The 15,252-nt window shown below is 30.8% G+C and overlaps 1 protein-coding gene across 1 annotated transcript in view; it reads right to left on the bottom strand.

The window, feature by feature from the left end:
* The window catches only part of LOC147803074 (E3 SUMO-protein ligase ZBED1-like), an 85,003-nt gene extending 71,246 nt beyond the window's left edge, over positions 1–13,757 (bottom strand). The window contains exon 1 of the mRNA XM_087152879.1: positions 13,530–13,757. Within this exon, the coding sequence (XP_087009005.1) occupies positions 13,530–13,757 (228 nt within the window). The remainder of the gene's footprint in view (positions 1–13,529) is intronic.
* Between the last annotated feature and the right edge of the window lie 1,495 nt (positions 13,758–15,252).

Here is a 15,252-nt window from a genome sequence, read left to right as displayed (position 1 = left end):
TTCTCGAATTATCTCAAAGACGACAGAACGTCTAGGATTTCAGAATCATTGCGCAAAGACCTCGCGAATGACAGCCAGTCTCGAAAACTGTACTGGTACGACAGAAAGGAACCAGTCCGTAACAATATCACGTGATTTTGGTTTCAAAAGTTCAACCCTATTATAGTAAATGGTTTTTCAGTATTCTGAGAAATACCGTGAGAAAAAAAAAGTAGGAATAAGGCAGATAAAAATGTATAGTCTTAAAAAATAATAGCTCGCATAATTTCTACTAAAATTTTTATTTTTGCCATTTTGTCTGAGCTCAAGGGGGGTGTTTAAACCCCTAAACTCCTCCCTTGCGTACGCCACTGTTTATATAACTAATTTTTAACACTACTTAAATTATCACTTAAACCTAACAATATGATTAGTAACTATAGTGTTTTCATAAGATAATGAAATAACTGAGTGACACATATATGTAAATAAATAACTCATAAACAACACAGAATTTTTGCTTCCTTTTAGATTGTTTTAGGCGAAGTTTTAGTGATATTATTATTTCTTCCCTTCTTAATTTATTTACTTTGTATTTCTTATTTGTATTTTCACTTTAAAAATATGTTTTTATAAGAATATTTTTTTTTTTAGTAAATTGCTAGGAATTAATTAAGTAAATAAAATATATTTGTTTACAAAAATTTTCGATAAATGGAGTGATGTTTTTAACAATTAATCATAAGTTTTTTGAAGAAAAAATCAGATATTTCTAATTAAAACCGCCTGCTCTTTTTTAATTGACCGCTTCGCGTGTTGGCTGGCCAATTGTGGCGACCAATACATGAAAAAAAATTTAGAATACTATCAGTGATATTACAGATGGTTAACACAGGTGCTCAAGGTACAACACAGGTGTAAAGTTCAAATAAATTCGGAAAGTGTAAAACTGTGAAGCGAATTTTTTTAATGTATTTTTAAGATGATATTTTTAAGATACATCTCTTTTTTACTATTTTTTTAATTTATTTTCCTAGTCCTGGACAGGACAAAATCATTTCTTATAAATGTTTTCATGACCTCCAAATGCCTGAAGAGATATCCATGATTTTGCACGTATGTAGTACTATTTGTAAAATCTCTGTTAGATTAAAATTTTTCTTCTTCAGATGTTTCTGAAAACTATTGTTCTAGAAGTTTTTGAAACCTATTCCTTCAGATGTTTCTGAAAACTATTACTTCTGATGTTTCTGAAAACTATTACTTCAGATGTTTTGAAAGCTATCACTTCAGATGTTTCTGAAAACTATTACTTCAGATGTTTCTAAAACCAAAAATCAAATAGTAATAAGATTTTTGACAAATTATACATTTTTACCGTTTGAAAAACTAGTCAAAAATATTTTTTTTCTTTTTTTAAAAACGCAAACGGTTTTTATTGTTTGTGTATATTAAGGAAGTTGTAATTCAAAAATAAAAATTTTGATCGTGTGAATTCTTGTCGCAAATATCATTCAATATTTTATTGTTCCGTTAATCTTAATGGTCCTGAAGCTTTATAACTTCCTTCCATTACCTTCTTAAGTACAAAACACATATCGATCATAGAAGACACCTCACTCCATATGTCACAAAACGCCCTTCTTTTTAAACCGAAATCACCGAAATAGAGGGAGCACGTGACAGAGGGGACTCTAATGTTGGAGATGTAGAGAGATTGGGAAAATATAATAGCGGGCTTGCTCTACTTTAATTCCAGTTCTATGTTATAAATTACCTTGCATAGAACAATTGAATGAACTGCAAAAAAGGTTTTTAATAAAAATACTAAACAATTTTTAAAAATTACCATTTTGGCGAGATTTTTTTCCTATTTTGTTATTATTCTTTTTTCCTTTATTAATTTATTTTTTATTTTTTTCTTCAAAGCAGAATTTAATCTTAAAACAGAATTTCAAAAATTTTTTGTCCAAAATTTATTTTCACAGTTTTATTTATTATCTTATATACTTATATACTCTTACATGGCACTTGGTTTTTGATATCTAATTTATGGAATATCAAGTCTTTATAGATATTGAATATTTGCAGATATCTACAGATTTTATCTTAAAACAGAATTTCAATAATATTTTGTCCAAAGTTTATTTTCACAAGTCTATAATGTTCTATAACACGGCACTCGACTTTTGTTATCTAGTTTGTAGAATATCTAGTCTTTACAGATGTGGAATATCTGCGTAATCCACGGACTAAAAGTTGAAAAATCCCTTTTGCTAACTATTTTTTATTCGTATTTTTAATGAATGTGCTAAAACTATTTTATCTTATCTGTACCATATATTAAATATACGTAATAAGATCTAAAATAAAAACAATAAACTGCATTATCTATGTTTGAAACCTTACTTTAAAATGAGAATTGCTTAAAATTGATTCTTTATAAACAAATTGGAGCTAAAAAATGATGCTTTTAGAATAGTTTTGAATACTATTAGCTAAGATATTAAATTTTAGAATATTTAATAAAATATCAAAAAACTAAAAGTTTAAGAAAAACATAAGTCAGTTAAAAAGGAAATAAAATTACAGTACTTCCTTTATTTCATTCCCTATTAAACCGAATAATAAATGAATCTGCCCCAAACATAAAAACTAAACTATTAAAATTATCTGTTTCCTTTTCTTAAAACATTATTTAAAGTACTTGCTATATAATAATTCTATATTTCCAAGAACATAATTATGTTAAGTATTTGCGACTTTTTGTCATTCTCTTATAACATCACTATATTTTATAATGATGGCATTTTGAAATTCGAAACTTGCTTACAAACTTTGCTTTTGAGATAAATATTTATATTTCTCTTTTGTAAAATGTAAAGGAAATTTTAAACTTTAAGTCAGAGAAAACTATTATTAGAAGGCAAATTAGTCCAATTTAAATTTTTAAAGAAAAATTGTATTTGTTATGAATCAGTTCTAGAAATAGTTATTTGAACTAAGTTTAATTGTAAAATTATTCACTTCGATAGTTTGAAGGAAAAAAACTTTCATCGTTATTAAATATTGCTTATTTCCATACATAAGAATATAATTTTGAAAACAGTTCATACACTTAGAAACAAATTATGAATAACCTTAGAATTCACTGCATTTTCTAAAACAAATTGACCTTATGCTCAAAAAATAAGAATTAAACTAAAAATCTAAAACAAAGTTATTCTTAAAATTTTTGACGACGTATTTAGATGATATACATGATGCCAATTAAAGTTCACGTCGAGCTGTCCGCAACTACGGTTTTGAAAGTAGGAATAGTAAGTGGAAATAGTAAGGAATAGTAAAGTGGAATGCTCAAGAATTAAGAATTAACCTAAAAGTCAAAAAAAAAAGTTACTCTTAAATTTTTTGAAGACGTATTTAGACGATATACATGATGCCAATTAAAGTTCACGTCAAACTGTCTGTAACTACGTTTATGAAAATAGGAATAGTAAGTGGAAATAGTAAGGAACGGTAAAGTGGAATGATCAAAAAATAAGAATTGAACTAAAAGTCTAAAACAAAGTTACTCTTAAAATTTTTGACGACGTATTTAGACGATATACATGATGCCAATTAAAGTTCACGTCGAACTGTCTACAACTACGGTTATGAAAATAGGAATAGTAAGTGGAAATAGTAAGAAATAGTAAAGTGGAATAGTATATAGGAATAGTAAAGTGATTTTGTACAGCATACAGAGACACCTAAGTAAAACCGGAGGAGTTAGAGTTGGTTATCTTAAAAAATGTATGAGATATGGGAGGAAAAGATATTAAAAGATTGTAAAGCATCTTTTATTTTGTTCTAAAAGCAATCTTGTGGGGGTTTAAGCTAAGAACAGAACGCTTGAAACGCGCAATTAATTTTTCGCAATTTTCTACTCTGGCGCAATTCTAAACAATCTTAAAAATAAAAATATTTGCTACAATGTACCTGTATTTTCGACTTTCAAATCTTCAGAGAGGTACCAACATTAAAGATAAAGTCATCTTGTGTTAAATAATTTTTTCTTTCGTACTAGAAACTGTTTCGACACGTCGCAGTTTTGGATTATAAAGAAAAACTGCCGTTTGCGAAATTTTGTTTTTGGGCTTTAACATCCACGAAGTGCGTATTTGCATTAAATTGATTAAATCGATAGCTTTGTAATTCATTTTTTTTTTCAGCTATCACGTACCGTATTCGAGATAGTAATGCTAGCGTTATGAATTTCTATTATGTGTGGTTCTATAAGTTGTATAATCTTGTAGCCAATTTGCTATATCTGAGTGTCATTTTTACAAGTGTAATAAACAAAAATATTACAACCGTCTTTTAATGTTTTTTCCATAGCTGAAAAAAGTCATCTCTTTAAAGTCGTCTCTTCTTAAATATTTTTCTTTCTTTCTAAAACCTTTTAAATTTGTCACAGTTGCGAAAATTTTAAATAAAATAAATATTTGTCTGCAAAGTTTGGGTTTTTAGAATTAATTTCCACAAAGTGCCTATTTGCATTAAATTGACTAAATCTGTAGCTTTGAAATTAATTTTTTTTAGATAGAAAGGCTTACGTTGCAGATTTCTACTATGCGCCTCTATATTAGTGAAATATGTTTTTACCATTAGGCTATATAATATTTTTATATGTGTAAAAAATTAAAATACTGTAAAAGTCTTTTAATAAGTAATAAAAACCATGAAAATTGTATCCGATTTAAATATTCAAGAAAACGGAAAGAAGCAGTTTCATAAAATATTACTAAAAACCTTTTAAGAAATGTAAATATTTTACTTTTAAAAACTATTCGCAGATATCAATTTAATTTGTTTATTATACAAATGTGCAACAACTTGTTGAATAATTTAAAAAAATTATGTTTATTCTTTTCTTTTTGTTGTTGACCTTATTCAATTTTTATTGAAAGTTAAAGAAATATAAAGTTGAAAGTTAAGATTGAAGAACAAATTGAAAATAACTTTTCATAGTTAAAAAAATTTTGTTTAGTTATTACTTCGAGAATCAAAATTAAAAATTTATCCTTCTAAAAATAGCTGATACCTAACTAACTTTCTGAAGACTTCCAAAATCCTTTTTTTTATTTAAAGTTTAAAATAAAATATTTCAAGCGAGCAAAACATATTAAAGTACAATAAATAGATATTATTTATCTTTAAAAAATCATAATAAAAAAGATATTAAGGTTAAAAAAAATTATACAAGCTAAAGATAACGTAATATCTTTATAATATTATCTAACGTAACACAAATACTTTTCATATACAAATAAACTTTTATTCTCACTTATTCATTGTCAAGAAATTAAAAATAAAAAGAAAGAAAAAAAGAGAAAAAATCTCTATTTTTTCCCCGAAAATTGATAAAAATGTAATAATTATTTTTTCAAAAGCAGCTGATACCTAAAACAATTTCTAGATATTTTAAAAAATTTTGCCTTTTCAATTTAAGATAAAAATAAACTACTTTTTATCAATAAAGAGGCAATAAAATGCATTATTAGGTTGTTCGAAAAGTAATTTTTTTCCTCACGGTAGAACTTAATTATACTTTGTTGCAACCAACTTCACACTTTAACAGCAAAATCATTATATATTTTGGTAGCTTATATAGCAAAACATGCTTATGAAAAAGTTCGATTGATTCTATTTAGTAGTTTTTGCTTCATCAAATTAGGAAAGGATCAAATAAGGTCCTTTTTAAATAAGGAAAGAGAAAAACCAGAATTTAAAACATATTTTAAATTTTTACTATGAAAAAAGGGGAAAATACAGTTCAAGCAACAAAAAAAAAACTATCCGATGTGCATGCGAAGATATATTGTCAGTACGCCAGTGACTAAACTGATTTGCAAAATTTTGATTCAGTAAAATTTCGATGAAGATCCATGAAGACACACCACACCAGTTTGAGCTGATGCAGACACAATAAAGGATATTGATATAAACCATTGATACAAACCAATTAATATCATCTCGTGAGATCTCTGAGAGATTCAAATTATTTAATTCGATCATTCATGATCATTTGAAAAGCATAAAGGTTTTATTCCAAAGCTGAACATATAGGTTCCTCGTGCTCTTGCAAAAAGAAATTATTGCCGTCGCGTTGATGCATTTTACTTATATTTGCTTCTTTAAACGTCAAGAAAATTATCCAGTATTGAAGCGTATCATCACTGGGGACAAAAAATGGGTTGTCTTCAACCATTTTCGGGTCTCTAGAAAAGTGTTTTGGCGGTGACTTCACTTCATTATACGGTGCTCTAAAATCACATTCATTTGTTTTTTTGACAGAAAAGAACAAGAATTTTAGTGCGTAGAATCATGCTACTGCCAGAAAGATGGCAAAAGGTATTGAATCAGAATCATCGATATATGATCTAATAAAATATTTATTCACAATAAGAATATCGTTAGGGGCGGTATAGTCTGGTTGATAGGGCACTGGACTCATGCCCAAGAGTTTGTGGGTTCGATCCCCGCCAGCCGAAGACTCTCCGTATGGTAAATGGTGACTGATGCATGCTAAATCTGTCGTGTCGTAAGGTCCTCCATGTTCCCATAACAGATCTATACCTTTGTAGGTACTGAACCAGGAGTTTCCTTGTCTTCTAGATTGGTTCAAAATTACAAGGCTACGAAGTTGAACATCAGTAGTCGTAAACCCAAATATTGAATCAGCTGTTCAATGACGGATATAAAATAAGAATATCGTTAAGCAGTGGTGGCTCAGGGGATAGGGCATTCGCTTCCCAATGAGATGAACCGTGTCCGGCAATGATACCCGGTTTGCACCAATCATAGTGCTGACGTAAAATATCCTCAGTGTTCGACGGATCATGAGTTAGAGTCCCCTTGCTGTCGGGCAAACAGTGAGATGCTTTCGTGATTTTCCTCTCCATGTAACGCAGGTGCGAGTTAAGTTCATCGAAAAGTCCTCCTTGAAGCGAATTTCTCCCAATACTTGATCCAGGAGTTCCCTTGTCTTCTGTCTTGGGTTCAAAATTACAAGGCTACTAAGTTGAACATTAGTAGTCATAAGCCCAAAATTTGGTTGGCTGTTCAACGACTGTTATAAAATAAAATAAGAAAATCGCCTTTCATTTTCATAAAAAAAGACTAAATTACTTTATCGAGCAGCCCAATAAATATATACCATTGTAATAAAACAAACATGTTAACAAAAATATTAAAATTTTAAAACCTTTACCAAATTATGGAGACAAATTTATAGGAAAATAAAACATTTCATTGTCAAGAAAAAAGTCTCAGTTATTGCGTGGATTATTAAAAATTAATTTTCTTAAGATAACTGATGCTTGAAAAATTTATGGAGATTTTAATAATCTTCGCTTTTGCTTAAAATTAATTTCACCAAGGAAAAGATACTAAAGACACAGTTTTTTTTTAATCATACAATGAGCATTTTAATAAAATTTATTACTTTTAATAAATATTTGGCGGCGAGTAAGGAATTTATTTTTAGAAAAATAAATTTCACATTAAAAAGAAAGCAATATTCGTTATCAATTCTTTAAATGTTATTTTTTGCACCTACTACGTATTTGGAAGGTATTTTATTAAGATATGACATTAACATCCGTATTTACTAAGTCAATTTATTTATATCTGTCAAAACCTTTTTACAACATTTTTCAAAAAATGCAAAGAAGCAATTAATTTCAATCAAACTTGATGATAGTTGCGAGCTTTTCATTATCGATTAGAAAGTAAATTATAAATATGTATTAATTTTTTTTATTAAAGAAGTAAAAAATCAGCAACTTTCTCTGGTATTTACTCATAAAATCTTAAATTAAGAAATCTAAATCTGAAAACACATTAATTATATGTCTTCAGATTTTCAATAGATTTGTGTATTTCAATTTCAACATTGATCTCATTTTTTTAATAAATGAAAGCTAACCAGAATAGATTTTAGTTCATTACTAACATTAATTCGCAGTCATGTTTTTTTCTTTTATATACTTTAACATATTTGAAATTGTACAGCATCAAGCATTTCTATCAATCTGTTTTAGATTCTCATTTCTTTCAAAAATATTATTTCTGCGTTTTCATTAAAATTAATCATTGGTGCGATATTCATGAAAAAAGATTTTTAAACTCACAAAGATAATTTGTTACTAAAATTTGAAGCTGTACTTTTGATTGAGAGCTACAAAATATTTATTCAAAATTATTTAATTATAATTTTTATAATGGACCAAAAAAGTGATCTTTTTAAGAACAGAAATTCGTCTTTTGTTTAAACAAAAGTTTAGTTTAAATGATGAGAGAACTTTAACCAGCGCAGATTCCATTTGATTATGCATTTGTGAGATAAAGTTTTTCGAAAAAGTGTAAATCAAAGTGAAAATAAGTAGCAGTATCCAATAAAAGAATTAATACAATAGGGTACCTGAAAGCGACGTCATGCATGAGCATCGAACATAATTAATATCTTAATCGGGACATTTGCCTACGCGACAATTGAGCAGTCAATCAGGTTCAACACCCACGAATGAGTTCACTTGCAGATACACAATTAAATTTGATCCGAAAATTCATACAGCGTAAATCAGTCAGAAAGTGGATAGCTTAGCAGCTGTGCCAAAAAACCACGAGAGCTAAAAAGCTATATTATCTTATAAGTAAACGAACTAAAACTTAACAGGGCTGTATTTTTCACCAGGAGCACAGTAGCAACAAATCTTTACACTATCAAAGGTTTTCAACCATGCTCTTTAATTTAATTTCTTTTCAATACATAGCCGCGATGGCTCAAGGGATAGAGCGCTCGCCTTTCAATGAGGCGATCAGCGTTCGAAGCTCAGTCGATACGAATTCTTCATCCGTTGCTTTCAATGACCCCAGTGCTGAAGTGAAAAATCCTCAGTGGTAGACGAATCATGGGTTAGAGTCCCCTTGCCATCAGACTAACCGTGGGATGTTCTCATGGTCTTCCTCTCTGTGTTACGCAAATGCGGGTTAGCTCCATCAAAAAGTCCTCCACGAAGGCAAATTTCTCCCAATCCAGGAGTTCCCTTGTCTTCTGAATTGGGTACAAAATTACAAGGCTACGGAGTTGAACATTAGTAGTCGTAAATCCATAAAATTTGGATCGGCTGTTCAACAACGGTTATTAAATATAAAATAAAATACATAATTTACAGATACACTTTCCTTGTAAGACGAGCAGTAAAATAGTAGCGTTAGGGACTGTAAGTTGGAGGAAAGTCCTTTTCTTTAGAGCTTGTGAATGAAGAATTAATGCTTACAATTGTAAGATTGAAATAAATTATTTTGTGTTTTACACTGGATACTGATTTCAAATCTGTAATCGGATTCTCTCTTCATCAATTTTTTTTATTAAACTTTTTGTACATTCCTGGCGTATCATACGAGCATAAAATAAGTAATATACTACAGGGGATCTCATAAATATTACGACAAACATATAAGGGAGTTAGGGCATATACTATTATGAACAGTTGCTTCGTGTGCTACTGAAAGGGTCGTAATAGGGAAGCATTCCTAGCAGGTACAATGACATTTCTGAATATCAGTTCCTATGTTATTTTAATCCTGATGATCTCTATCTCCCAAGGAAGTTTGTCTCAACATTTACGTCTCCCTCTGTTATATATAACGTTTTTAAGCTTACACATTTCAAAAAAAAAATAGATTAAAAATGTCATTTAAAAAATCTGCAGCTTTCGAATCTAAACTAATTTCTGATTTGAAATCCCCTCACTCGATTTAGCCAAGATCAAGTGTTTGTAGAAATGCAAGAAACAATTTGTTACCCAGTATCTGAGTTATCGTTAGAATTGATTATGACTGAAATACGTCCCAGAAACAATATTCATTTTACGAATGTGACTTAATATGACCGCCTTCTTGATGTTCTGGTAAATTTTATGTCTATTTGAATCTATCGCCACATTAACGTCCATCTTTTGTAGATTCATTGGTGATGTTCTAGTAAATTTTATGTATATTTGAATCTACCACCACATTAACGTTTATCTTTTGTGGGTTCATTGGTGATGTTCTAGTAAGTTTTACGTATATTTGAATCTACCACCACATTAACGTTTATCTTTCGTGGGTTCATTGGTGATGTTCTAGTAAATTTTATGTATATTTTAATCTACCACCACATTAACGTCTATCTTTTGAGGAATCATTAGTGATGTTCTAGTAAATTTTATGTTTATTTGAATCTACCACCCCATTAACGTCTATCTTTCGTGGATTCTTTAGTGATGTTCTAGTAAATTTTATGTATATTTGAATCTTCCACCACATTAACGTCTATATTTTGTGGATTCATTGGAGCGTAAGATACTTGACTCATTTTAAAATTGATACTAAATGTGAGAACGCTAGTCATTGATCCAAATATCCTCCATTGCCTTGGCAACAAAAAATGCTCGTCTTCCTCCTGAAGAGTGGCTCCACATCTGCACTGATAGTTCGTTTTGAAATTTTTCGATTGTTCTACTGTTTTTAGTGGTTTTTTTACATGCATGTTGGTTATTGATCTTTACTTTTACTTGGTTACTGATTGGAAAGTTGGTAGCTCATTTCGATGAGAGCTATCTGTATATTCCTTCAACAGTTTTCTCACAACTTGCTCTTCTTCAGAAAGCAATAATATTTTCAGATTCCGTTTCTGCCATTCAAGCTTTGTCAAGCAATCAGAGTGCTGATAGGAACTCCCGAATACAGATCCATAGGGAGCTGTTAAGGAAGATTAAGGAAAATGTAAATTTCTCAATGAATATTTTATTTTATTTAATTATATAACTGCCGTTGAACACCTGACCCAATTTTAAGTTTACGACTACCAATGTTCAACTCCATAACCCATGTACTATGAACCCAATTCAGGAGATAAGAGAGCTTCGGCACCAAGTATTGGGAGAAATTTGCTTTTGTGGAAGACTTTTTGATGGAACTAAACCTCATTTGCGCTACAGGGAGAAAAAAATCTCCAACGGTTACCCTGACGGAGTGGAGACTCAAACCTTTGATCCTTCTATCACTGAGGATATTTTACGTCAGCACTTTGGTCGGTGAAAACCGGGTTCAGATTTCGTATTGACCAGTCATCCCTGGGAATCAAACCCAGTTCACCTCATTGGGAGGCTAAAGTTCTATCCCCTGAGCCACCACGGCTCTTTTCAATGGGCTTCGTGAAATTCTCATCATTTTGGTAGTAAGATGGCAAAAACTTTTAACAGAAAAAGGAGATGGTATTTCTCAGAGACCAGTAAGTGCCTATGTCGTTCCCATGATTAGAAATCAAGAGAGTTTTCTAAAAATTGTGTCTTCGACATGAGGCTTCCCAGAATGCTGGAAATATATTCTGAAGTGTGTTTATGGTCCGGATTCCATTCATGCTCCTACTTTAGGTGTGTTTGGAATTTTGACTGAACGCAAGTACCCTTGCGTATATTTGTTCCATTTTAATTTGATTAATTTACTTGATTTTGTTTCATTCAAGCCTGAACAAGACACTCATTTGGACGTGTGTTCATCAATAAAAATATTTAAATTCTCTTGTTAAGAAATATGAAGGGATCCTTTCCTAATGATCTAGTGATCATTGGTCTGGTCTTTCAATTAACAAATATTTGGAAGAAAAGAAACTTCTCCCGGCCCCTGTTATTTTCTCTATACTTATTTTTATAATTGAAACCACATAATCATCTGTGAAAGTACCCATATTCTACATTTCTTTTTAATTGGCTCCAAGCAATTCATGTTATTTTACGTACAACCGGCATATTTTTCAACATACTTAATTTTATTCGCTATATGTTTAGATATAGTATAGGTTTTAGATGTAGCAACCACCTAATTATTGACTAGATAAAAATAATTAAAATATCTCAATTGATATTTAGAACAAAGGCCAATATTATAAGAATTGTAACATTATCACTGACACAAATATATACAAATAACCCTGATAATGTGTAAATATTCATTTAAGTAAATTAAATGCATAAGTATTTTTCTGAAAAACACATAAAATTACCTAATTCAAAATCGCTTTGTTTTTAATTAGGATTAATACTTAACTCATATTTCTTTTGAAAGGGCATAAGTACACCAAGCATTTGTAAATTCTTTAAAGTGCAACTACTAAGGCCCCATTGTGAAAATATTAAAGCAAGTAGATGATTTCAAGTAGCATTTACTTAAAAAGGCTCCATCTTAAAAACTTTACGAACAGCCATTTTACATACGCCACTAATTTATTCATTAGCCAGCCAACACACTCTTTACTCTAATTCAATTTCAACTTTTTCTTCCGTGGAATTCATTTTGGCGCAGTTGGCGCTAATTAAAATGGTTCTCTTTACAACACGTGGTAGTCTTCAGGTAATCCATAGTATGTAATGACGCGTGGAGTTTTTGATGGGGATAAGTATCTTTTCGCACTCGAGTGTTAGAGTTAAACTGCATCGTTAATTTCGTTTCTAACTGATGGGGCTTGGTGTAAACGCGGTTTCTTTTTTTTTTCTCCTCCATGGTTTTCGAATTATCTTTTAAAGTTTTGCGTCATTTACTAAATTATGCATCTCTTGCAAAACTAAAATAGAGCAATTTTGAGTCGAGGCATTAATTTATCTTCAGCCCAAACTATAATTTGACAGGCATCCAAATTAATAACTAAGCAACGTTGTCATCAACTTACAATTTTTTTGCGTTTGGAGCTTTGACTGTAGTTTTTTGTTTTCTTCCACATATTTAATGAACAATATCTAAAAATCATAATAATAATACACGAAATGAAATACGCATGTTTGGAGTATTATTCTTGACTTCTCAATCCATTTGCATCAGTTAAAATCATTCTTCTTAATTCGTAATAATATTCACATGAAGTATAATAAATACTATGCTATCTCCGTAAAATGTAGACTGTAAGGTATTTAAGTATACGGGAAGTATTTAAATACTAATATACTACCATGCAATGTAAAAATAAACGCAAGCGACGAAAAATTTGAAAATGAGATATTTTTTTTGTCTTTTCTGTATGATAAGATACTTATCGCAAAAACTAACTTTTTCAAAAATCAATTTTTTATCAGTTTCCAATCAGTTTTCAGTGCTCAGTTTTTAGTGCAACCAGTTTTCAGTGCTATTAGTTTCAGAGTTATCAGTTTATAGTGCTACTCTATTTACTAATAAGTATTCGGACACTTGTGATTGAAAGGAAAAACAAACTTTATTCATAATCAATAGTTCGTAGATCCTCCACGAGAGGCAATTACGGCGCGAAACCCCCGGGGCATACTTTCCACAAGTCCTTGTTTGACGGCTAGTGGTATTTTCTTCCACTCGGCATGGAGAAGACATGTAAGTTCAATTCACCGATTTTGGACGGTAGTACACCCCTTAATTCGGCGATCCAACTCGTCCCAGAGGTTCTCGATAGGGTTCAGGTCTGGGCTCTGGGCAGGTTAGTTCATTCAATTAACCCCATTGGCACCATACCAAGACTTGGTGACCCTCGCGACATGACAACTGGCATTGTCGTCCTGGAAGTAACAGGGGTCCACCCCGTAAAACTGCCACAACTTAGGAAGCACATAGTCATCCAAAATAGTGCAGTAGGCATCTTGCATGGGACTAATGTCGATGTTGTTCCCTGCACGATGTATACCGGAGGAGGGAGTGACGTATCTCAGGACAGCAGATATAGTCATTTGCATAGGTGTTCAAATACATATTGGTAGATAGTGTATTAGTATCGACAAGGGAAAGAATTAAATAGTTGTCAAACCTTTTTTTTTATAGTGAAATCCATAGTGAAGCCCTAACGTTGCTTTTTCCATTGCACTACAGTATGCAGGATACCCATTTAAGCCTGAGGTCACCCTTTTAATTCAGTTGAGGATAGAGTCAATATACGTTAAAAAAAGCATGCGTTGTATAAAACAAAAAAACGTAAATAAAGTATATTTATATTCCTTTCTGAAGAGCACTCTGTCCACTTCCAGACATTTAATTGTGCTTTATTCAAGTCATTTTTCCCCCCTCATGATTTTCAAAAGGTTTCAACTTTAACGTGAAAGAGCAGAACATAACAACGTGACGTGACAAACATACGTGAAAGAGCAGAACATAAGCTATGTGATAAAACTTGAAACAGCTCCACGTGGTGTAAAATTGATGAGTTAGTGTTCCTATCTCGAAAACGGTGGGATATAGGAAGAAAAAGTTTCGTGTTAAGCTGTAGAGCTTAATTAATGCTTAGGGAAGAAACATTTGAAACGCAAATTTGCGCGATTTTGTGCGATTATGAATTCATTCGATCTTAGAAAGAAAAATAATTACTAATTATCACAACGTACCACAGTTTTCGACGGTTAAATTTAAAGAAAATAAAGGTTCTTCGAAACTGAAGTTTCTTTTAATGTCTTTGCTATGCCTACACATCTCTTTTACAGCTATATCTGAAGTCGTATAGAGGGAGGTTTCAGAGTTAAAGGGACACCTTGTATGCATTATATTTTACCATATTATATACTCTCTGCACTGTAATAAACAATTTATTGGTTCATAAATGCTTTGAAAACAATGCAGTAAATATTTTTTATCATACTGATCGAGAAACTTTAACTTTTCAGTCTCTTAAGTTGTATGAATAGCTTTTAATTACAAAACATATTGCTTTGAATTTTAAATCTATAAAGAATTTGTTTGATTTGGGCAAGATTTTTTTGATCTGAAACTAAATATTTAGTAAGATTTTATAAATATTAATTATGTTCAAGTTACTTACACGTAATAATTCAAATCAAAATGTCAGTTTGAAAGACTTTCTATCCTATTTTCTTTGGGAATATTCCCATCTAGTGTCCAGTAATAGTCTACAAGAATATTTGGACTCTATGTTTCTTTATAACAATTTTCTGTAACTGTAATATGTTTGGGGAATCATTCTCCATATTTATAGCTCACAGCACCCATATTTTTTGGAAAACCTTCAAATGCTAATCTATAAAATATATTTTTGCACGAAGAAAACAATTTTAGTGAAATTACCGTACTGTATGGTAAATAATGTTCTGAAAACAAAAAAGAACAGTGATTCTGATAATAAGAACCAAAATATACGGTTTTTAAACCATTCATTTGGAAATTTGCTTGTTCTCATTATAACCTTTTTACCGGAAATTTCAGTTTTCGAAATTATAA

This window comes from Parasteatoda tepidariorum, chromosome 10 (assembly GCF_982258835.1).
Source record: "Parasteatoda tepidariorum strain Cologne lab strain chromosome 10, Ptep-v5.0, whole genome shotgun sequence".
In the NCBI taxonomy this organism is placed as follows: domain Eukaryota; kingdom Metazoa; phylum Arthropoda; class Arachnida; order Araneae; family Theridiidae; genus Parasteatoda; species Parasteatoda tepidariorum.
The sequence above is the reverse complement of the archived record's forward strand: the minus strand, read 5'-3'. Positions and strand labels throughout refer to the sequence as shown.